The sequence below is a fragment of the Pinus tabuliformis genome, chromosome 3_2 (assembly GCF_031772625.1).
Source record: "Pinus tabuliformis cultivar Carrire ecotype Pingquan chromosome 3_2, CPIR1, whole genome shotgun sequence".
Lineage (NCBI taxonomy): Eukaryota > Viridiplantae > Streptophyta > Pinopsida > Pinales > Pinaceae > Pinus > Pinus tabuliformis.
In genome coordinates this window covers 704,035,542-704,060,783 of record NC_142302.1, presented here as the reverse complement: position 1 = coordinate 704,060,783, position 25,242 = coordinate 704,035,542, and the positions used below count along the sequence as shown (strand labels likewise).

Below are 25,242 nucleotides of genomic sequence, written 5' to 3'. Positions count from 1 at the left end.
ACCCCCACTAGGATGTCTTTTCCCAACATTCAACTTGGAATAAGTGTCGCTTAATCGTGGTCTTATTTTTCTTTTATTAACTTTTATTACATGAAATTTTCACAAGGGTTGCTACAAAATTGGTGTACAAACTCCCTTGTTTGTGGGACAATGGACCCATCTCCGCGCAACGATTTGACTGTTAAGTCTACTAAGGCATACATACTCTAACCCCTTCTGGTTTTGAACCCGTGACCTCTTAGGAGGAAACACATACATGTTATATATGTGATGCATATAAACGTGAAGAAATTAAATTGAAATATCAAAATGAATTGCATAGTTTTATCATCAAGAAATTGGATAACAAAGTGATAGGGTTGAAGAAGTTAGATTAAAGACAACAAAATGAATCACATAATTTCATTGTAAAGACAAAAACAATAAGAGTGAATCCTATATCAACTTCCTAATGACAAAATGAATTGTATAATTTCATCATTAAGAAATTAGATTAAAACTATTGGAGTGAATCATATGTCAACTCTATAGTTTACATTTTTTTTAAAAGTTATTCATTCATATATATGTAAGTGTAACATAATTGTGGGATGAAGTGTTATCTTCTTTATTTAGATTACATTTCAATAAATAACATATTAAACTTATATAAAAGAAACCACTAAGCATTGGGTTTGTTAGGGGAGGTTTGACTGCCTTATCCGCCTTTTCTGTTTCGTGCCTCCTCTATATCTTTTCCACTGCGGTTTCTCCTTGCGGGCGTGCCTCAGGTCGTTGGTTTGTGGTGGTCGTTGCAACGGTGTAGGGTTTTAGGTGTGTTGCGGCTTCATGTTGCCTCTTTGGTATACGTGGGGTTTCTTCCGCTTGTTTTCCTTGGCTCTTGTAGCCTCATGCTTATTGTTACACTTGTGGTCGCCTGTTCTGGAGTTGACATTGTGTGCAGTTGGGTTGATGTATGTATGAAAAATGTGGGGCGAGGGGAGGGCTGACTACCCTTGTCGCCTCCCTTGTTTCTCTATATATATTCCATTGCATTGTCTCCTTGGAGGTGTGCCTCAGGGCAATGGTTAATGGTCGTCATCGCTGTGGTGTAGGGTTTCAGGTGTGTTTAGGGCTTCGTGTTGCCATTTTGGTCCACGTGGGGTTCCTTTCGCTCATTTTCTTGGTTCTTGTAGGCTTAGAATTCATGTTGCGCCTGTGGTCGCCTATTCTGGAGTTGTCATGGAGTGTTGTGGCCCCTTCAGCTCGACGTATTGTTGCCTTGTCTCAGACCTCGCCCCAACATCTGGGTTTCCGTTGGGGGTTTTCTGCCCTGACTTCTATGCAACCCTGTTTCTGGTCTTGATGTTATTCGAGTACCTGGGCAGTTTGTGCTCAAGTATATTATTTTCTGTGGGGTTTTTAACTTCTTGGGGTTTTTTCAAACCTGTTATGTATTTTTTGTGGCTCATTTTTGGCTTATGACAATGCTCCATTTGGTTTTTTTTTTTGTGGTTGGATTGCATTCCCTTATTTTGTTTTAGTAGTTTCTCTGGCCCATGGTTTTCGGTCCATTGGTTATCAGTGTGAATGTATTGTCTTCGTCTATCACTGTCACATTGGATTGTAATGCCCTTAGGCATCTGAAATTGATTTTGGGGATTATTCTAGCACATATGCTATATGCATGACTATGTAACATCTTTTTATCTAATAGAAAGTTGGTTTTTTTCCTAAAAAAACATATTAAACTTATCCTAAATATAATGATTTTAAACTTTATTATAAATTGCCTTTTTATAAATTAATGTAATAAAATAATCCACTTTTATTACTATAATGTTATATTCTGGTACACAACGACTTTAATGGTTATTCCAATAAATAACATATTAAACTTATAATAAATATATTGATATAATGAATTTAAACTTTATTACAAATTATGTAATAAATGAATCCATAACTTTTATTATTATAATGTTATATACTGGAACACCTATAATGTTATATCCATTTAATAATTATTTAAGTTTAATATTCAAAATTTAAAAATACAAAATTCATAAAAGTAAATTTTATATTAATTTTATAACAGTAAAATAAATTAAATAAAAATTGTTGGAATAAATCATATATTAGTTTTATGATTATTTATTAATAACTTTTGTTATCATTCATTTATTTACAAATTTAATGTCATTATGAGATGGAGTGGTATCCTCCTTTTAAATTATCTTTGAGAAAATGTCATATTAAATTTATAGTAAATATATTAATGTAATAACTTTATTATAAATTGCTCTTGTTATATAAAGTGATTTTAACTTTATTTCTTAATGTAATAATAAATTCATAACTTTTATTATTTAAATTATATAATAATATAGTTATAATGTTGTATCCATTATACCATATTTTAGAAAATATTATTATTTATATTATATAATGTTATAGAAGTGGTATCTTCTCCTTTTAAATTATCTGTGGGAGAATGTCATATTAAATTTATAGTAAATATATTCATGTAATAACTTTAAACTTTATTACAAATTATTGCTCTTTTTATATAAAGCGATTTTAACTTTATTTTTAATGTAATAATAAATACATAACTTTTATTATTTAAATTATATACTTACAAATTTTTATCAAGTTAAAGTAAGAACTTAGTCAGTGCACCTTGTGGGCATGGCATGATGTCAGCCAACCAAGTCAGGATTCCACATTGCAAGTCCCCACAAGATTCCACATTGCTCATAAAATCATAACAAACATATGTGGTGTTGTGCAAGTAACAATGACCTCCCATGATAAATCCATTTACAATTATAATGCCAAAAGTCAGGTGACCTAATACTCCTTAACAAGGTTTATGAAATTGCAATAGAAACAAACAAAGCAATCAAGAAAAGTCAGGTGACCTAAGACTCCTTAACAAGGTTTATGAAATTACAATAGAAACAAACCAATCACTTTTCTTGAGTGAGAGACCCAATAACAGAAAAAGGACCACTAGTGCACACCGACACAACACGTTTCTTGGACCCTGCATGGAGCAACCCAACGAAATAATGGCGAAAAAACATGCTATCCTCATTCCCACAGAATCAGAAAACCACTGCAAGACATGGTGGTGCAAACAAAAGACATAAAACCAGTAACGGATAACCACCAATCAGGAGGTTCACCCCAGTGGGGTCAACTATGTCAACACCATGATGAAACACAGAATAACCTCATTGCTTTCTTCTGGTTCTATAAATTCTCATTCGTACCCAGACATATTACGATAATAGCAGAAGCGAAAGGGTATTACTGTGTCATTGTTATTGTCGATCGAGAGAAAAATGCAGTCGCTCCAGCAGAAAGCCGCAGAATGGAGCGGTGTGGCTCCAGAGGATGCATTTGCTATAGACGGCACTAACTTATATCTGAAGCTTGGGCACCAAACCTTTGTTGATCTCTCTACGGAATTCTACAACAGGTTAGTAATTTTATGAGGCCATGTTTTTCCCTGTTCTGTCCTTATATACAAACACGTACCCAGCTGGCCTGGGCAGGGAATTGATAATCGGATTGTTTTAGTTTTGGAATTTTTGAAATATGAATACCCATTTGAAAAATTACCGGTATTGGAGATCTAGCTACTGTTTTCAAAGACCAACTGTATTGAGTTGGTAGTTTTATAATAACCCACTTTGTGTTTTTTGGGGGGTCAAATTCTTCCTGAAGGTCCACAGGAATAGCTTGCAATAGGCTAAATGGTAATCAAAGATCCTAATGTCCACTGTACAGAATACCAAACCCTATGGATGCTTATCTTATTTGAAAAATTTAATACAGAATGTGTGTGTTTGTGTCTCGGTATATACAACAATTCCCACCTGCTAATCATGGCTTATAGACATTGATATAAAGCAAGAACATCTGGCTAGTAGCACTATCAATTTTTTTATAGAGCTGTTGTCAACCTGATGGGATTTGCAGATGGGGGGCTTAGAAGGTTTTAAAAAATGCTACAGAACTTAAAAATGATTCTCCCCTTGTATAGAGACTCGTTTTCGTGCATTCTTCATAGGCATACATAAACACACACGGAAATAAGATTTTGTTGTACCTTTGTCTATGCACTCCATGCAAAGTGAACACTGGAGGATGTCGACCACAAAAGAAACGAGAGAAGAGGAGGAGGAAGAAAAAACGAAGGTAGGCATACTTTGTATGATTGGATACTGCATAAATTCATTGTGAAAATCAGTTTCTATACAAGATAAGGTCCAAGCACTCGTTTAGGATCGACATCATTTCATTCTTATTTAATTGGGCTACTCATCATTCCATACTGCAACTTATCTTGTTTTCTGCTAGAATTTGTCCCTATGCAGATTCCAAAGCGTTGCTCCAGCAAGCAAATTTCACTTTACCATATGCAAACTACAATGAATTATATACGAATTCTACAGCAAACTGGATTTTTAGCTCGGAGAGTCAATACCAAAGGATTTTTTAATTGGCAAATATCCTGAATTTGCACAGCTTTTGTCAGAAAGATATTACTTATTAGGTTTCTCTTCTCAGACAAAACCCACAAGTTTCCACAATGTTTCTTTAGAGTATCACCTCATGCACAAACCTTGAGTTTTCAAGGCTTTTGTTAGAGAGGCAATAATTGCTTCTTGGCCAAAAGCATGGATTCTCATATTTTCAGGGCACTCAATAAATTCACTATTTTGTATTGTGTAAATTGAATTTATAGTGCAAAATCTGTTCCAGAATCTGGTTTCCCTGGACAATTCTTTAGCCAACAAAGATCATCCCAGAATGGAATTTTTTTATCTCAAAAGTGTCTATGTTATATTTAACCCTATTTCCATTTTCAGCAAACTAGGACACCCATTTAAAATGGGGCATTACTTGTTCCAACACTAAGCATTTATTTGAACCTCTGAAAATTGTCCTTGATTAACACCCTTTCATGAAGATATCTACAATATTTCCAAGATGTTTGTTTTGCAGCATAAAACTTCTATCCTGAATAAATTAAGGAAAACATGACCCCATGCAGTTACTTGACATGTTCCTCCTCTCCCAGTGTCATTGCAAGGAAAGTGAAAACTGAGATTTGCTTGATCAGGTATAACTTATTATTATAAAGTGGCCATAAATCTCAAGTTTAAAGTTTCAACATTCTTTGTTATGTGGCCTGCCATCGAAAACAAAATTCTTTTGAGTTGAATTATACTTTGAGTGTTACACATAGAGGGGCTTGGCTTGAGTTTGTTTGGGAATAATTTAACTGAGAACCATTCTGAGCCATATACTTCACAAGTTCACACATGAGATTCTTTGCCGCTTTTCACTCTCTTTCTGTGGGGGACAATGCAAAACTTGGTTGCTTGTTACTAACACATGAAATTTGTAATATCCTAGGGAAATTTTGCCCTAGGGTTTTACTTAAGTAACCAGGGTTTTCCAACAAATTCCATTTTCCTTATTCAGATAATAATGCAAAGAATTCAAATAATATAGTATCCAGTAAGCAGCAGTGAGCACTATTTCCTTCAACAACACAGTAAACATTTAATACAATGCTCCAATAGTATCACTATCATCCAGGTTCAATACTTCCAGTAGAATTCAAATAAATCCCCAAATTCAACAGATCTCTACCACTGTATCTAACCAGAAATTCAAGTTATTCTAAAATTCTGCTGATAGAAAAATCCTTTTTACAAATCTGTCCAGAAAGAATACCAGAACAGTTTCAGAGCTGGTAATTGGACTCGTTCTGCCTTCGGCTTCCTTCAGGGGCCCTTCAAAATCTGTCTGGGTTTCCTCAGAGAACTTCAACCTTTGCAATGCCTCAGATCACTACTCCAGCACTGTACAGAAGCACGGAAAATACCTCAGAAACCCTCCGCATCTAACACGGGTATTGTGAGTTCTCTGGTGACTTTGAGTCAGACGTAGACTGTAATTAGCCCTCCGAGTAGCTTCAGAAGATGCTTAAGTGATGTCCAACCTTAGAAAATTGTCCTGATCCACTTCAGATGACTCGTTCTCTGCTTCAGGATAACTTGCATAAGTTTGACCTCAGAACACTTTGATCTGCACCACAAATTAGCCCTTGTTTGTCTCAGAATGACTTTACTAGCTTTAGAAGCAATGTGGATGGCTTTCCTTAGCCCTTCCCACTGAAAACCTTGATATTCTCCAGATGTATGCCTTCCTGCGTGCCAGAACAGTAAATAAAAGACAAAATAGGTTGATTTGCCTCAGACTTCCCCACAAAGACTTTGCCGCTTCCTGTTGCCAGAACAATGAAACGTGACTAGGTTGGGTGGGATCACCTCCACCAAAACTAGTCAAAGGAGAAATGGGGTCTTAAAACCCTCAGAGCCTCAGGCTCAAGAAAAAACAGAGACAAAATGATCCAATCCAATGATGCATCAAATGAATCTAACCCTCTTGTATTTATAGATTTCCTTGAGGGGATTTTTCTCCTTAATTAATTGAGTATTGTTCACAACAAACCCAAACTTTGGGCTTTTTTGTCCCAGCTGCCCCAAACATTGGGTCTTTTGGGGTTTTCCCCTTTATCAAGGACTATAGCCTACGGGGATTGATAGGTTACTTCGTCCCTTGGGCCAATTAATCCCTTAGGGACATTACAAAAATATTCCTGAATCTATGCTAAAGAGTAATCCACAGTAGCTTTTCTCCCATCTATGCACCCAATCTAACTTTGTATACCCAACTAACTTGAAGTCAGCATTTTGCTCATATTGCAGTCTATCAGAACGTATGCTTCGCATACCTAGAATTCTTTTTTTCTGCCTTCCGCTGAACATCTTTTCAATTTGCTATCAGCTAGGAAACAATCCCAACTATATAACTCAAATCTGGACTGGAGTAGTGAGATAGTGCATACTTTCGAGTTCCCACCAGCTGCTTATATAATGCTTCATGCACTAGCTTTGGATCTTCACGAATTAATAACTCCATACTTGTCTCTGCAGGAGTTTCCACTGACCTACCCTGTCTTAAATTTTTTCAGTATCTGTGACACATACTTAATTTGGGACACACGAGATGCTGTCATCCATCTGCCATACTTCCCACTCTTAAAATAGTAAAAATTAAAAATTATTGAAACAGGCCCAAATCTTTCATTCAAAGGCTTTGTGCAACACCTTTGAGTGCCTCAATGATCTCCGTACAGTTAATAACTTAATTATATTGAAAATATCATCAATATATAAATCCACAATCGCAATAGCATCATCACCTTTGATGTTAATGTACAGATTTGGATCTGATGGGCTTTTTCTAAATCCATTCTTTTCAAAATGCTCATCTATCTTTGAATAGCAAGCTCTAGTGGCCTGTTTGAGGCCGTGTCCTGCTTTTTTCAATCTAATATTACACTCTAGATGCTCTTTGAGTTTCTCCATTTGTGCGAAGCATTGGGGCTATTGCATGTACATTCCATTTTCTATATCTCCATTTATGGATGCACTTTTCATAACCATCTAATAAATGGTCGAACTATTGAAAGTCACTAACCTTGCGTTGTGCCGGTGAATTAAACTATATTCTCTCTACCTTGTCATGTACATTCTAGACACATTCGCAGTCTCTTGTGTTTTTTCTGCAGTTCTGTTGGAATGTAATGGTTAATTCTTTTACATAGTTAGAATACTTTTTATGTGCATACTTTTGTAATATGACACATGTGCATGTGTGTGAGGTGACACATAGAATAAGAAACATAAAGGAAGTCCATAAGTCACCTATGGTGCTAGATTGAAGACGCGCTGAGGTGTCTAATATCTGTGCATGTAAGTTACTAAGTACACTAAGAAAGAGAGGAAGTTTATTCTTCTCCTGTCTTTTCTTGCTTGGAACCATTGAAATTGCTATTGATATGAAATTATTGATCGGTCCCATGGTTTGACATATATTTCTACAGTTATCTAATTTGGTGGAAATCATTCTCTAGAGTCTACAGTGAGGTTCCTGATATTATGATTTAGTCATGATGGATCGCACTTGTGATCATCAATACCTGGATAATTTTGTTATTTGTGTGGATAGAGCACTGATTCAATCTACATCTTCAATATAATAGATACAATGGTTTGTGATGAAGGAGAATCTTTCTACTTTTGTTCCTTCACCTGACACAATGGTGAAAGTAATGAGGATGCAATTTTATGGTCTCTTTAATTCCTTGGATATGTCTAAGAGATGAAATATCAAAGGAGAAGTTTGGTTCCTTTGACAAGACAACACTGTGTAATCTCTTGAAGATTGTGCTTGATGTTAGGACAGGTATACCGCATGCTATAAGTCCCATATTTTCTTGTCCATTTGGTGTTAGCTTTTGGGATTACTTCGAAAGTGTTTACAACATACTTGAGGGTGCTTCATTTGATGTGGATGGTGTGTTGACAACTCTTGGTTGTACTGTGATCAACATAGATAGCTTACTCATCGATTGCTAGACCTTGAATTGATGCTTATGTGGGATACTCCTTAGGATGTTGGAGACCTATGTGACATGGTGACATTCTGCATGTGGTGTACATGAAGGGGTTGATTGCTTACTTGCAAGGATGGTACATTTGGAGGAGGAGCCTTGAGCATATAGGAGGAGGGTGTTGAGCCTTAGGTAGCATGGCGACACTTGGTTGCTTACATAGAGGCTTGTGCTTGACTTGAAGATGCTTGAGTTAAGGAGTGTTCGTGGAGGTGTGGTGGACGCAAAGGAGCACATGGTTTTGGAGGTAGCATTGGAACATTGGACACCTTTTGGAGAGGAGCATTTCATCTTTCTTATGGAGCACTCAACTTGGGATCCTTGCTCGATGGATGTGCATACCTTGGAGCTTGAAGTGTCACTTTTGGAGCCCTTCACATGTGGACCTATCTACCAATGAGTTAGGTTGCTTGTTGTGGACATTGTACACTTTATTATTGTTGGTCTCCCTCACCTATCTTATGCATAAGGGGAGGAGAGAGTTTTTTCATTCATTCATTCATCAAGCATATCATTGTTAGAGATGTGAGAGCTAGAGCAACCTTGTGTCTTTATTTTGTATTTTTCTCCATTGTACTTTGCTCTCTTGTCTTGAGTACTACAGTTCTTGTGTTGGGCAAGGAAGGCTTTAGGGTTAGGGTTTTCCCTAAGAACAATGGAAGCTAGGGTTTGGGAAAAACCCTAGAAGGTGCAAAGGGAACACTTGTTCTTTTGTTTCTTGTGAGAGAAGAATACTAGGGTATGGCATTTGAAAACCCTGTTACCCATCACTAGTGGGTGACCTCTATAGGAGAATTTTTCTCCTATATTTGTCTTCAGCTGACAGTCAATAGCCCCTTGCAGCCACCAAATAGCTCGATGTGCCACTATTCTCCGCCACTCGAGCCAGACATTGTGTGCCCTCGACTATATGTTATGATCGTATGTTTGTTGGTGGGCCTTCTAAACCCAAAGGCATGACTTTTCATTATGTAATTGGTTGTTTATGCTTGTTTTCTTGGGCACATTAGGACATGGATTAGTGGGGGGATTCGACGGAAAGAATGGGCATGGATTATACTCTTGTTCCCTTGTCCCAACTTGGTGGTTAATCTTGTATCTTAGTCCCGTGGGATCTCCTGTATTGGCTACTAGCTTTAGGAGTGGCACTACATGGAAACCCGGATTTTGGTTGCGTGGTCTCGCTTCCTGACACCATATGTTTCACTCTGATATGCTCATTATAGCCCCTTTTCACTCTTTTCCCATCCGGGTTCACATGTGTCCATTGGGTCCATAAGGTGTTAGCCTTCTCCTCCCCTTGTCCACACTTTGGGCGGGGTCTGGAACGATGCCCCAAAGGTTGATGTAGCTAAAAAGAAAGATAAAAGCATAAGTTAGCCTTCTCCTCCCCTTGTCCACACTTTGGGCGGGGTCTGGAACGATGCCCCAAAGGTTGATGTAGCTAAAAAGAAAGATAAAAGCATAATTTGGCCACTTACAACAAGAAATGTACCACAAAATGCAAAATATGTCTAGGACATAAAAATTTAGTGCATGGGAAAAAGCCAAGCATGAGCAATACCCCCTATCATTATGGCCATCACCTTGGTTCCTAGGGCCCCCATGAGTGCCCCTTGTATCACTAAGGAACCCATGATTGTTCCAACCCCTGGTGGGTGATGACCTATCCAACCTTAAGGGGTTAATCACTGCTACATCATACGCATCATGCTCTCATCTCTTGGAGCCCCGAGCAGTTAAACAAAGAAAATCAATAAAAGGCAAAAGGCATATGAAGAAGGGTGGAAAAACAAAGGCCGAGGTAACTCATGTACCACGATTGCTCCCTCCTACATTCATATACCCAAGGGCTTCCCTCATTCTTGCTTCCCTTGTACCATGACATGTGGCTTGGAGCCTTCACTATTGCCCCACTCCATTCCATTATCATTTCACATGACACCTGCCATTTGATGATTGTACCATGGACCTGTCACTCCCTTAGAAGTTGAAACCACTTAATAGGGTCCTTTATTAACCTCTCTTGTCGAGTAAGGTAGCACCGATAAATTCTAAAACCCATTTGGAAAGGCGTGCCAATATGAAATGTCCACTTTTTCCCCCGATCAACAAGCTTATTTACTCAACTGCACTATTGATTGGTTGTTCTGGAAGGTAAGGAGACGCGTTGGATCTTATACAGAATTGCAAGTGGGTCTCCATTTTGGGTGCCGAGACAATGGCTAGACCTGATGCTAGATCCGGCTGATGGCTGTTGGTCGGAAGGAGCGACCAGGGGAGAGGAATGAAAACTACCCTATACAGGATCCAAGCCTTTCAGAGGGTCATAATGGCACTTGTAGGGTGAGCGTTGAGAGCCATGGACCTCCATTATAGCAGAGCATTGATTGCTATACCATGGGCTTCTTCAACACCACACATTGCTTGTTCGTGTCCCAACCATACAAAGATGATGATGCACTTGGACCATGTTGCCCAACCGGCCACACATTTGCACCCAACACTTGGCAGTTGATCTAGGGCCCAGATGGGGTTTTGTCTCATCCAAAGAGACATGGGAGGGCATGCATCATCTTCTAGCCCTCATTGATGGAGCATCGACTTGTTATTGAGCCATTGGAGACCCATGAGACCATTGATTGTGCCCCACAACCACTTGGGAGCACCACATAATGTTTTGCTTGGAAATCAAGGGTCCACCCCCTTTATCATCATTTTTAGAGCCCTCCTCTTCATCATGGCACTATGAGGACTCATTCAGGCCTTCCAATGACCCTCTTGACCATTATTCTATCATTTCGGCTAGCTTTGGATGGCTTATTTTTCACTTATTGAGCTATTTGGTGGGCTTGTCACCAAAGGAGATGTTTTTTTCTAAGTAATACTATTCTATTGATATGAAACAAAATAAAAGTACATCGAGGCTCTGGCCTCAGTAGTGCTGAACAATGTTTGTCAAAAAATATCATAGTCTAAGCGTGATTGCCCCATCGAGGGGGAAACCAGTCCATGAAACCAGATAAAAACCCACGCAGGGGTTACAAGTTTTGACAAAAAACAAAACATAGCAAAATCAACCAAAAGGAAAGTTTTCACAAAACATAACATAGTAGAACTCATCCAATCAGCATAAGAGAACTCCAGCTAGCAAAAGGGCGACACCTGGCAGCCTAGTTGTCAATCAGGATGGACCCCCTGGAGGTCGTCTGGGGCAGGCTCTTCCTCGATACGACACGCATACTTGTACCACTCCTCCTCCTCTGCTGACGTGCCGCGCTGAATTCCACAAGCTGGTTGAGTGCCAACAGAGCTGCCCTCTGCTGCATGCTTACCGGACGTCTCCTGCTCTGCCACTAGTTGCCTTTGTGTCTCCAGCTCTGCCTTCGGTGGCCGGCTGGCTGCCAACCAGCTCCTCTCCATGCGGGGTGGCATAGTCCTCAACCAGCTGCTGCTTTCCTGGGTCTCGGGCACTCCTGTTCTGTTGAGCGGCCCTCTGCTGCTCACCACTGTTCCCTGGCGGAGCTTCCTGCGGGTCAATTTCCTCAGAGAAGGTGATGGTGACAGTGGCGGTGATAACAGGCCTGTGAAGAGTGCTATGGAAGCGAAATTGAGTCGTGTGAGGAGCGGGGTGAGGGGGAAGGGGAAAATTGGCCGTATGAATTGCTGTGTCCATCCTGCGGACACCCTGGAGCTGAGCCCGCCCTCTGCCACTGCGGGTGTCTGGATACCTGCCAGAGAAGGTGCTATGGGGATGTGAGATGACAGGAGAAGAGGAGGGGGAGGCAGATTCAGGGCTAGGCGTAGCAGGAGGATGAATGCTTCTGCCACGACTGCCCCTCTTCTGCTTCGCATGCGGTGGCGGATGCGCACCATGACGGAATTCGTCGCAGAGCTATCACTTGGGGAATTAGAGGAATGGCTATTCAGAGGGAGAGCAAAGGAATTCTGGGCTGGAATCAAATTATAGTGCATGGTTTGGGAGAAATGATACCCATTTCCCACATCCACGCAGCTGAGCAACCAACAACGGCTTCCAGTGACGGTGCGAGAGCAAGGCTCCATTGCCTGAGGAGGGCAAGTGCTATTGATCAGAGGAGGAAAGACTGCATTATGGTCTGTGGAGGCCATTGCCTTGAACTTGTTACAAAATTCTCGACTGGAGCACCCTATTAATGGTGCCTGCAAGTCACCATGAATTCGCTTCATTCTAGCTTGGGAGGGGACGCGGGCAGCCATGTGGCTAGTCCTCCCACCGTCCTTCCATCTAATCACCATTAATGCCATTGTGATCACCCGCATTCGGGTTCGCCAAAGGAGATGTTATTTGCACATTAAAATTTTATTAGGGGATTAATTGGGCTAATTAGGATATTTCGAACTTGTAAAGGCTCATACAAATAAAGGAGAGCCTCATTTGTATCTCATCATCACTTGGATTTAAAATATCTATCTCTAAAGGACTCAGACCTGCAATTTTGGATGAACTTTTGGGATGTTTTGATGCATTTTGACATTTGGGATTTTCGCTATCTTTTCTTAGAGCTTCTATTTGCAATATTGATGGATGGATATTATTCTCATTGTCTTGTAAGTACTCTTTGATGCTATATTTTACCTTGTTAAATGTCTAATGTATGGAATGTTATTTCATGATATTTAATGTGCCCTAATTTAATGCGAATTTAGGAGAACATTAGAATTATTGAAGGATTGCATACATTAGTCATAGGCAATGATGAATGAATGTTCCTAGAGGTTAATCTCATGTTTTGAATCCTTGAATCTCCATCATATATTGTCAACGAAGTGTAAAATTCTATTGTAGCTATGAAGTTGTCTCCCCTAGGGTTAGCGAAGCTGCATTAGGACTCCTTGAAGAGCGAAATCATCAAAATTAAAGTAATTCCTGACTCCATTATTTCCAATAGGCAAGCATTGGTCTTGAATCCTTGGTGATCACCCTCTCATTGACAAATCAATCTTCTTTCACTCCTTCTCACTCTTTTCTTCATCCCTTTAAGGTCAAGGAAGCCTCTCTAGGGTTTGTTGCAAAATCCATTAGGAGGGAGCTCTCGCAAAACCATTTGGAGAAGCTTCTGTGCTGGTGTTTCCTTTATCTCTCCTCTTAATTCGAGGCAAATCTCATGTTTGAATATCAAGAAAATTGATGCCCTAGCCTTCGCATTGAGTGGGACCCTTGAAGTTGCTTTTGACTTGGGGATTCCTTAAAGGTTTGTAATTTAAGTACCATATCATTGAAAGCCTTTTCTCTTGACTATATTAACCTTGGCTGAACTCATATCTCGATGCATACCTCAACCCTAGATCAAATATTGTCTTTCTCCCAAGGGGTTTTTTGTGGAAAGCCATTCTAGCTTCCCCCAAAGTTTGCACTTCAATTGAGCCTTTCCATTGAATGAGCCTTCCTTGCCTCACTTCAAGCCTTAGTATAGACACATTAATGAAAAGTGAGGGTTACAGAGACTCCTCCTGTCGGTGAAAATCTGAGAAGAGAAGGGGACTTGGGCTTATGGTGACAGTGGGCCTTAGTCCCAAAGCGCTATTGTGCCCTCTAGTTTTAGCCTACAAACTAGGCCTACTAGTTTGTGCAACAACATTTTGGTGCCGTCGCTGGGGAATGAGATGTGTCTCTTGTTCCCATATGACATCATTGATATATCCTTTTGGTGACTCCATTGGAAGAACGAAGCCCTAGTTCTTCATTGAACTTTAAGGTCAATGCTTGTAGGGTGAAGCAAGCATCTCTCTAGGCATTTCTAATTTCACCTTGGCGACTCCTACATAAGTGATATGTGTGAGCCTAATAGGAGATCTCGTTTCGATGAATTCCCTATTCAAGACATCACTTCCATCCCTAGGCATCCTAATCATGTCACCTGGAATACCATACATGGGACGCCCAAGTTTGATGGTGATTCGCTTTCTACAATTAATCATGTAGCAAGGTTTGCTGCATATACCTCAAAGGTTGAAGTGGTTCACCACGATGTCCTCATAATGTTATTCATGAGATCCCTCCATGGTCATAATTCATGGTTACATAATTGCAAACCTAGGAGCATCTCATCTATTGAAGCATTTGCAAACATGTTGCCCCGTTTGCTTGGTTTCTGATGTGTAGGTAACAAGTCTGCGGTCCCAGAGATCGCTGGTGTTCTCATAATCTCCCCGTTCGAGTACATGGTTCGTGCACTCTACTGAGAGCTCATGTCCTAGTTGGAGCCGGATGTTACTCACCACTAGTGGGTGATCCCTATAGGAGAAATTTTCTCCTAGATTTGTCTTTAGCCGATAGCCAACAAACCCTTGTAGCCATTAGATAGCTTGATGTGCCGCTATTCTCCGCGACCCGAGCCAGCCGTTGTGTGCCCTCACTCATCTGTTAATTTGTATGTTTGATGGTGGTCCTTCCAACCCCGAAGGTATGAATTTTCATTATGTAATTAGGTGTTTATGCTTGCTTTTCTTGGGCATATTTGGACAATGGATTAGTGGGGGGATTCAGCGGAAAGAATGGGCTTGGGTTATACTCTTGTTCCCTTATCCCAACTTGGTGGTTAATCTTGTGTCCTAGTCTCGTGGGATCTCCTCTATTGGCTACTAGCTTTAGGAGTGGCACTACATGGGAAACCCTGATTTTGGTTGCGTGGTGCCGCTTCCCGACACCACATGTTTCACTCCTCTTCACTCATTATAGCCCTTTTTAACACTTTTCCGATCCGGATCCACATTTGTCCATTGGGTCCACAAGGTGTTTAACGCCTTCCCCTCCCCTTGCCCACACTTTGTGTTAGTCCTGGAATGATGCCCCAAAGGTTGATGCAGCTAAAAAGAAAGATAAAAGCATAATTTGGTCACTTACAATAGGAAATGTACCACAAAATGCAAAAGATGGTCGGGACATTAAAATTTAGCGCGTGTGCAAAAGCTAAGCATGAGCTTTACCCCTTATCATTATGGCCATCACCCTGGTTCCTAGGGCCCCTATGGGTGCCCCTGCATCACTAAGGAACCCATGATTGTCCCAACCCCTGGTAGGCGATGAACTGCCCAACCTTAAGGGGGTAATCACTGGCAACTGCTACATCATACGCATCATGCTCTATCCCTTGGAGCCCCGAGTAGTAAAACAAAGAAAAATCAATAAAATGCAAAAGGCATATGAAAAGGGGTGGAAAAGCAAACGCCGGGGTAACTCATGTACCATGATTTCTCCCTCCTACATTCATATACCCAAGGTGTGGGATGCCCTCATTCTTGATTCCCTTGTACCATGACATGTGGCTTGGAGCCTTCCCTATTACTTCCATCATCATTTCACATGACAGCTGCCATTTGATGGATGTACCATGGACTTGTCACTCCCTTAGAGGTTGAGACCGCTTAATAGGGTCCTTTATTAACTTCTCTTGTCGAGCAAGGTAGCACTTGTACATTCTAAAGCCCATATGGAAGGGCATGCCATTATGAAGTGTCCACTTTTGCCCCTGATTAGCAAGCTTATTTATTCGATTGCACTAATGCTTGGTTGTTCTGGAAGGTAAGGAGACACATTGGATCTTATATAGAATTGCAGGTGGGTCTCCATTTTGGACTTGGCTTGCCTATATGGGATCCAAAATTTTCAGAGGGTCATAATGGCACTTGTAGGGTGAGTGTTGAGAGCCTTGGCCCTCCACCACAACAGAGCGTTGATGGCACTTGTAGGGTGAGTGTTGAGAGCCATGGGCCTCCACCACAGCAGATAATTGATTGCTATACCATGGGCTTCTTTAGCACCACACATTGCTTGTTCGTGCCCCAACCATATAGAGATGGTGATGCACTTGGACCATGTTGCCCAGTCGGCCACACATTTGCACCCAACACTTGGCAGCTGATCCAGGGCCTAGATGGGGTTTTGTCTCATCCGGAGAGACACAGGAGGGCATGCATCATCTTCTAGCCCTCATTGATGGAGCATTGACTTGTTATTGAGCCACTAGAGACCCATGAGACCATTGATTGTGCCCCACAACCACTTGGGAGCACCACAGGATGTTTTGCTTGGAAATCAAGGGGCCACCCCCTTGATCATCATTTTTGGAGCCCTCCTCTTCATCATGGCACTATGAGGACTCATTTAAGCCTTCCAACGACCCTCTTGACCATTATTCTATCATTTCGGCTAGCTTTGGATGGCTTATTTTTCACTTATTGAGCTATTTGGTGGGCTTGTCACCAAAGGAGATGTTATTTGCACATTAAAATATTATTAGGGGCTTAATTAGGCTAATTAGGCTAATTTGAACTTGTAAAGGCTCATATAAATAAAGGAGAGCCTCATTTGTATCTCATCATCACTTGGATTTAAGATATCTCGCTCTAAAGAACTCAGACCTGCAATTTTGGATGAATTTTTGGGATGTTTTGATGCATTTTGACATTTGGGATTTTTGCTATCTTTTCTTGGAGCTTCTATTTGCAATATTTATGGATGGATATATTCTCATTGTCTTGTAAGTACTCTTTGATGCTATATTTTACCTTAAATGGATAATGTATGGAATGTTATTTCATGATATTTAATGTGTCCTAATTTATTTTGAATTTAGGAGAACATTAGAATTATTGAAGGATTGCATACATTACTTATAGGAAATGATGAATGAATGTTCCTAGAGGTCAATCTCATGTATTGAATCCTTGAAACTCCATCATACATTGTCAACGAAGTGTAAAATTCTATTGTAGCTGTGAATCTGCCTCCCCTAGGGTTAACGAAGCTGCACTAGGTCTCCTTGAAGAGTGAAATCATCAAAATCAAAGTAATTCCTGACTACATTATTCCCACTAGGCAAGCACCAGCCTTGAATCCTTGGTGATCACCCTCTCATTGACAAATCAATCTTCTTTCACCTCCTCCTCACTCTTTTCTTCATCCCTTTAAGGTCAAGGAAGCCTCTCTAGGGCTTGGTGAAAAAATCATTATGAGGGAGCTCTTGCAAAACCATTTGGACAGGCTTTTGCACTGGTGTTTCCTCTAGCTCTCCCCTTAATTCAAGGCAAATCTCACGGTTGAATCTCAAGAAAATTGATGCCCTAGCCTTCACAGAGTGGGACCTATGAAGCTACTTTTGACTTGGGTATTCCTTGAAGGTTTGTAATTTAAGTAGCATATCATTCAAATCCTTTTCGCTTGACTATATTGACCTTGGATGAACTCATATCTCGACACATACATCAACCCTAGGTTAAATATTGTCTTTCTCCCAAGGGGTTTTTCGTGGAAAGCCATTCTAGCTTCTCCCAAAGTTTGCACGTCAATTGAGTCTTTCCATTGAATGAGCCTTCCTTGCCTCACTTCAAGCCTTGGTATAGAGTATAGACACAATAATCAAAAGTGAGGGTTACTGGGACTCCTCTTGTTGGTGAAAATCTGAGAGAAGGGGACTTGGGCTGTGGTGACAATGGGCTATAGTCCCGAAGCGTTGTTGTGCCCTCTAGCTTGTTTTTTTGGTACACTGATGTGATGCAAGGCTAGGTGCCAAATAGGACTTGCCAATGTATATCATTTATTGTGGATCTTTGGTGGAACAAACAGCTTTGGTTTTGACTAGGAATTGATTCCTAGCTAGGGGGAGGTGGTGGCTAGGTTTTGCTATTTATGATGGATGTCCTAGCTAGGATTTGGATAGCTTGAGTTGTACCAACTTGTATTAAGCCGTTGTTATGTACTTGTAACTTCATCTTATGTATATATGAAGCATGCTTTGCTGTCCAAACTCTTTGTACTTGCAGATCTGATTTTCAGCTTATGTTCTCATGATGATTGAGCAGTTTCTAGAGCTGGCTGAGTGTACTGATTTGACAGAACAGAGAGATGATTTTGTTAAGTGATTTGACAAACACATAGAAGCTAAGTGGACAGATTTATGGCTGTAATAAATCTGTTGTAGTAAGTAGTTTTCAGATCTATTTTATGTTGGGAATTGTGCCCTAACTTCTGAAGAAATTTCAACCCCCACTCCGGTTATCAGTTTTCCTTATGACTCCATGCATTTAGTTTTAAATCCAAGCATGATAAAAATTCTAAAATCTGGAAACGATAATATTTTTCTGAAAATTGAGATTTCACAACTGTGGAAATTGCAGAAATAAAACACAGTAAAATTATGACAGCCACACACAGAAAATAACACAATGATTTTTGGTCAATGTGACCTTGGAAAAACCCTTACAATTCTTGGGGAAAACCAGTTTGAGAGCTCTTTTTTATTTCTGAAAATGATTTTACAGAGAAACTGAAATACATAGTAAAAATTTCAGCAACCACAAATTACAACTTATCTCGATTTCCGTGCTCGAACTCCACCTCGAAAATCGTGCCAATCAGCGAACAGGGAAACATAAATTTTTACAGCAATAAAACAACATTAAATGTTGTACGACCAACCACGAAAAATGTGCTCAGAACTTGCTGTCCCTCTTCCTCGATTTCTGTGCCTTTCTCCCGCTGTACGATTTTTCTTTGGGATGCGTGCCAATAAATGCTGCTGCCCAGATTTGCTGAGATGTATTCTTGTTGCTCTCATTCACTTCCTCACTGCTAAGAAATTCTCTCCTTGTTCTCTCTTCTCTTTCTCTCAAATGCTCATGAAAGAATGGATTGATCTTTTCCTCCTCTTCTCCTTTTATTCTCTAAATGAGCTTTTGGCTAAGTTGCAGGGAACACATGGTAGGAGGTCGTTTCCGTACGGAAACGGAAACGAAACCCTGAAATGCGTGTGGTACGGCCGTGAAACGCGTTTCCGGCCGTATTGGCACGTTTCTCGATGCGGAAACGTGGCCAGTACGGCCGGAAACGCGTTTCACGGCCGTACGACGCACGTTTCCACTTGTAACTTGTGTTTTTATTTTTATTTTTTTAATTTGTTTTCTAATTTATTATTAGGTTTTCCTAATGACTTCTAGTTGCTTCTAGATGCTTGTATATAGTTATAAAAGTGAACTTTTGCCCTAGTGTTGATATGCAATTCATGGTAATGTTAAATTCTTAAAGTAAAATTGATTTTAACATTACCATGAAATGACTCAGGATGTTTGAGAGTGGTTTCGCCTTCATTGGATTTCATATGGAGAAAGTAGAATTTTAGATCTCACTCAAAATCCGGCAGACTTATCTGTTTTTCAGGATTTATGGATTGGGGGGACTGCAATGTTTCCATTGGATTTTATTATGTACTAGGGTATGGAATTTGTATTTAATCAAGAGAACCAAGCCCTCTATGCAGGGGAGACTCCCAATAATCAAGAGCATGTAGGGTACTAGGGTATGAAACTTGAATTTAATCAAGAGCACTAAGGTCGTTTGTTATGTAAAAAATTAGTTAATTTTAGGTTTAATTAGACGAAAGGGCACGATCATAAGATCATGCCCTTTCCCAAAGGGTGCCCATGGTGGTATATAAGCCAGGAACCCCATTGTAAACAATCATCATTTGTCTACTCATTATTAATAAGAAATTTATATATATATATCTATATATATATATATAATCTTCTGTATATCGAGAAGTTTTTCGCTTCATTGGTATCAGAGCCAGCCGCTGCTGCAGCTCTTGTTCGCTCCTCGTACAGTCCGTCGTCTGTGCTCATTGCCAGCTTCGTTCTGCCCTATCCGCGTCCATATACACAGTCAAACCGCCGCTGTTCCGTCCGCTGACCATCCGCCGCAACGCTGTGTTCCCCGTTCCATTGTGGGGGGCTCTACGGTGAATTCTGCTTGAGATTTTTTATTAAACGTTCCGCTGACAGTTGCTTGCTGCAAATAGCGCTATCAGTACTCATACGTCCAGTCGCTCCTGTTGCCTACCGCCAATCCATCGACCCATAGCCATCCGTTAAAAACTGCGGTGATATTCGCTAAATTAATTTTTGATTAGTCAAAGGTTACCATCAATCAACGTGACTGTTCAGATTATATATATATATTATATTATATTATATTTATATCAACAAATTATATATATAACGGCTAATTTATATATATATATTATAATATAATTATATATATAAGTTATATGTATTACATAACTTAACTTAATTATAAGTTTTATATATATATATATATAACGTGAATTTAATTAATTAATTATTAAAAAAAAACCTATGTCATATAATTAAATTAATCCATTTAATTTAATTATTAAAAAAAAAATTTAAACTGGCAGATAAATACACGCCTCCACAAACCCGCTCAATGTCGACAATGACAATGGCGGATTGCCAAAAAAAATTGTTGGACTCGGAGCATAAGATAAATAACAACCACGATGAAGTCAGTAAAAGATTAGATGATTTGCATATCAAGCTTGAGAGGCAGGGTGACGATATCAAAAAACGGGCTGACAAAATAAAAATCTTCAGGATACGACAAATCGAATAGAAATAAAAATGGAAAATCAACATGTCCAAACAGAAGTAGAAATCAAAGAGGTCTTAACAATGCTGAAACTTCTGTGTAAAAAGGTGAATTGTACTCCCTCACAACTACTAAAAGAAAATGAAGAGAATCAAGAGCACATCTCATCAGATTCAACAAAGTCAACAGACTCTCATTAAAAAGTTGAATCCCCAAAAAAATCAGCGACACTCCACCAAGAAGTGAGTAACGCAACCCTTACAAACAAGCAACTCTGGGATACCCTTACCAATCAACACCCCTTTTTCGCTCAACCATTAGCAACATACCAGCGAAGGGCAAAAGTCGAGATGCCTAAATTCGATGGAAACGAAAAAAACAATGTTGCATGGATAAATAAAGCAGAAGAATACTTTGAGATATATGACATCAATGACGATGATGAAAAGCTCAGGCATGCATGCATGAAAATGGAAGGAGAAGCATATAACTGGTATATGTGGTGGAAAAAGACAACACACGTCATTAGCTGGAGAAAATTTAAAGATGCATTCTTTAAAAGATTCCAAGGTGTAAGAGAAGAAGAGTTCTTTTCAAAACTCATCAAGTTACGACAAAAAGGAAGTGTGGACGAATACACTCAAGAATGGGAGACCTTAGTAACACGAGTACCTGGGTTATCAGAATCTCGTCTAATTCAGTCATACGTCTCGGGACTCAAAACCCATTTACAAGTAGAACTTGAGATGCATGACATTACATCAATAGAAGTAGCAAGACGAAAAGCAAAAATAGCCGAAAAGAAATTCGAACCAATATTTTGGTCAAAAGCGGAAAAAACATATGCAAAACAAAGGATACCCCAATATGTGGACTCAAATAATACAAGATATGTTCCACCACATTGTCGTGAAGATGAAAAATCTGATGTGGAAATGCAAAGGATAAAAGAGGGTAAATGTAAACGCTGTGGTGAGAAGTGGGACCCCAAACATAGATGTGCTAAAGGAAAAGAACCAAAGAACCTATATAATTGTGAAGCAACCAATGATTCAAACAGTGAAGATTCTGACATAGAAGAAATAGAAGACACTCCAGAATTCTCACCAGAATTAGATGACGGAAGTATTCCGCAAGTGTCATTATCAGCTATGACAGGTATATCACAACCTCAGACTTTAAAGTTAAAAGGACACATAAAGAAGAACACACAACTTTTTAGATGCAACCGTGGCAAAGAGACTCAATATTTTTTCGTTTCCCTTACCAAACATGAAAGTGATGGTAGCTAACGGTAAGAAGATTGAAAAGGTGGGGAAATGCCATAAGGTCAATTTGCAGATTCAAGACTTTAATCTAGAGTCTCCATTCTTCACGGTACCATTAGGAGGAGTAGATGTAGTCTTAGGTATCCAATGGCTATGAACTTTAGGTACTTATGCCGCCAACCATCAAGTACAATTTATAAAATTCAAATGGCGAGGTCAGAAGTACAAATTACACGGATTCCAAGCACCAGAGAATCAAATTGTATCATCATCTCAGATGATGAAGATGAGTCGAAAAGGAGCACCTGCTTATGTAGTACAATGTCACCAGTTAGAAATGTTATTTGCAAATATGACCAGTGAAGAGTCACCAGAGATACAAGATCTAATTAGGAAGCATGAAAAAGTATTTCAAGACCTACCTATGAAGATGCCGCCTAATAGGGAAATTGAGCATACAATAGAAGTCAAGGCAAGATCAGACCCCGTCAACATCAAGCCATATCGATATCCACATCACCAAAAAAAGAAAATTGCAAGATTAATCCAAGACCTTTTAAAGTGTGGGACTTTGATCATCTTGGAATATCTGATCAAGTGGAAGAACTTACCCAAGGAAGACGCTTCTTGGGAGAATGAAGCATTTTGTCAACAACATCCGTTGTTACGTATGCTTTGAGCACAAAGAATTCTTTCGAGAGGAAGGCAATGTTATGTAAAATATAATTAAATTTTAGGTTTAATTAGACGAAAAGGCACAATCATAAGATAATAAAAAATAATATTTCTTTTCTTGAATAAATACAAATATCAAAAATACATTTATGAAGACCGAACCTAGTTGCATTTCCTTAAACAATTTGAAGATTCTATAAGAAAAGAAGAATTCTTGTGGGTTTTCCTCTCAAGGGAGAGGTTTTGGCCCTGGCTAGCAACCTATATCTTGTGTCCTCTTATTCTATTGATCTTCATAGTTTGGTAGTTGTTTGATGATAAGAACACTATAATAATCAAAGAAAAGAAGAAGCTAATTACAAGTACATCAAGTTAAAGTAGAAAAACATCACAAGAAGTTATCAAAGTAAAGAGAAATCACCCTGTTGTCGCGCAAAGTTTCTAGGCACTGTGACAACGCTCAAAGTAAGGGCTATCACTCTCGACTCTTACTCACTCTGTTTAGACTCTCTCCTAGACAAGTCAAGGGGGGTAGTCCCTAAGGTAAATGGATGATGATAGCCTGCGAAAAACAGACTCTAGGAGATTTTAATGATGAACAACTTGATGAATCTAAACAATTAAATCAGATGAATAGATTAAACGCCAACGTAAACAAGACATGACCACAAGATAGAAACAATTATAGACTAGTGCCTTTAATATTTGAATTAACCATCAACTAAATAAAACAAGTTGTCCAGAATGATTTTCAATATGTGACGAATAATGACAATGATGAATAATAAATAAATGCCCAAAATTGCATTATGCAAGATATTCCAGATTTCAGATGATTATCGTTAATGACCAAGATCTAGAATTAATTAACCCTTTCCAAAAGTTAATATGATTTATCGCACCTTGACCATAGAAGAATCATAAAATTTAAGATTAATGACAAAATAACACTAAGCAACTTTAGGTTAAATTTTTTAAATTATTCTTTAGGGACTTAATTTAATGTGAAAAACAAATCAAAGGGTTAAAATATCGAAATTTTTAATGGGCTTGAGCCACATTAAAAATTTTGATGTTTGAGCGCAAATCCTTTTAATTTATTTTAAACTCATCAGTCACCAAATCTTTTTAGACTTTTAAATCTTTTTAATGTTTTAATGTTTTTTTTTAAGATTTTTAAGATTTTAAGATTTTTTAATGTTTAGAACTTTTTAATTTTTAATTTTTATTAAGTTTGTATATTTTTATTTGTTTTTGTTAATTTTGTAAAAAAAATAAAAAATAAAAATAAAAAACAAAAGCAAAATCAAATAAAAATACAAAAAAGGCTTTTCACTTTTTTTTTTTTAAATGTTTTAGATTTTCATTTTTAAATGAAATAAAAAGAAAGTAAATTGAATAAAACTAAAAGAGAAAAAATCATATATATATATATATTTTTTTTTTTTATTTTTTTTTTTTATTTTTTATTTTTTATTTTTATTTTTATTTTTTATTTTTATTTATTATTATTATTATTAATTTTTTTTCCCGTGGAAAAAGTCGTAATTCCCATTATAAGTGAAAATTACATTTTGTATATGCATACACATTGCTTTGATAAGGCTGTGCCTGACCAAAAATAGAGAAACTGTGCATTCCTCCACGCAGGGAGTGAGTGAAAATAACAAAAAATAATTAACTGTCTGGCCTCTTCGCAGAGAGGGTGTGTTAAGTTCTGATAACTATTTACAATAAATCAAAAAGATAATCATCAAAAAGGAAAACTGTCTCTTTCCAGTGTTGCTTCAGAGAGCTTCAGGGTCTATGAATGGCCTGTGATAGTGCTGATAAACAACACCATCCAGTTCCTCGCAAATCAACCAAGTGTCGTCGTCCCTGAGCGCTGCTTCTTTGGATAAGTGGTCAGCAATAGTGTTCCGCTCCCTGTAAATATGATGACAAATGAAAGAGTCAAAAAATGAGACAAGTCTATGAATCTCATCCAGAATATGCTTCAATGTGTATGCATTGCATATATGTTTTTTGTTGATCCAGTTTATAACCAATTTTGAGTCACCATATAGTTGCATATTTGTGCATTGTTTGAGTAAAGCATATTGGATGAGGTTTTTTGCAGTAACAAGCTCGACATAATTGTTGGTTCCCCTGCCTAACCCCATTTGAATTTTGTAAGAGTGAGTTTCTGATAAATGCAAAACTGCTCCACCTCCACAGCCCAAATCCTGAGCTGAACCATCGAAATAGGCCCAAGGAATGGATTTGTTGATGACCTCTGTCTCAATATTCCTGTGCTGGTTTTGTGAGGACTCTTCAGGAATCATGTGGTATTCTGCTATTACTCTGTT

At 38.8% G+C, this 25,242-nt stretch overlaps 1 protein-coding gene across 1 annotated transcript in view; it reads left to right on the top strand.

Moving 5' to 3' along the window:
- The first annotated feature begins 2,975 nt into the window (after positions 1 to 2,975).
- GLB3 (hemoglobin 3) overlaps positions 2,976 to 25,242 on the top strand; it is an 87,972-nt gene continuing 65,705 nt past the window's right edge. The window contains exon 1 of the mRNA XM_089416890.1: positions 2,976 to 3,466. Within this exon, the coding sequence (XP_089273016.1) occupies positions 3,330 to 3,466 (137 nt within the window). The 5' untranslated portion in view covers positions 2,976 to 3,329. The remainder of the gene's footprint in view (positions 3,467 to 25,242) is intronic.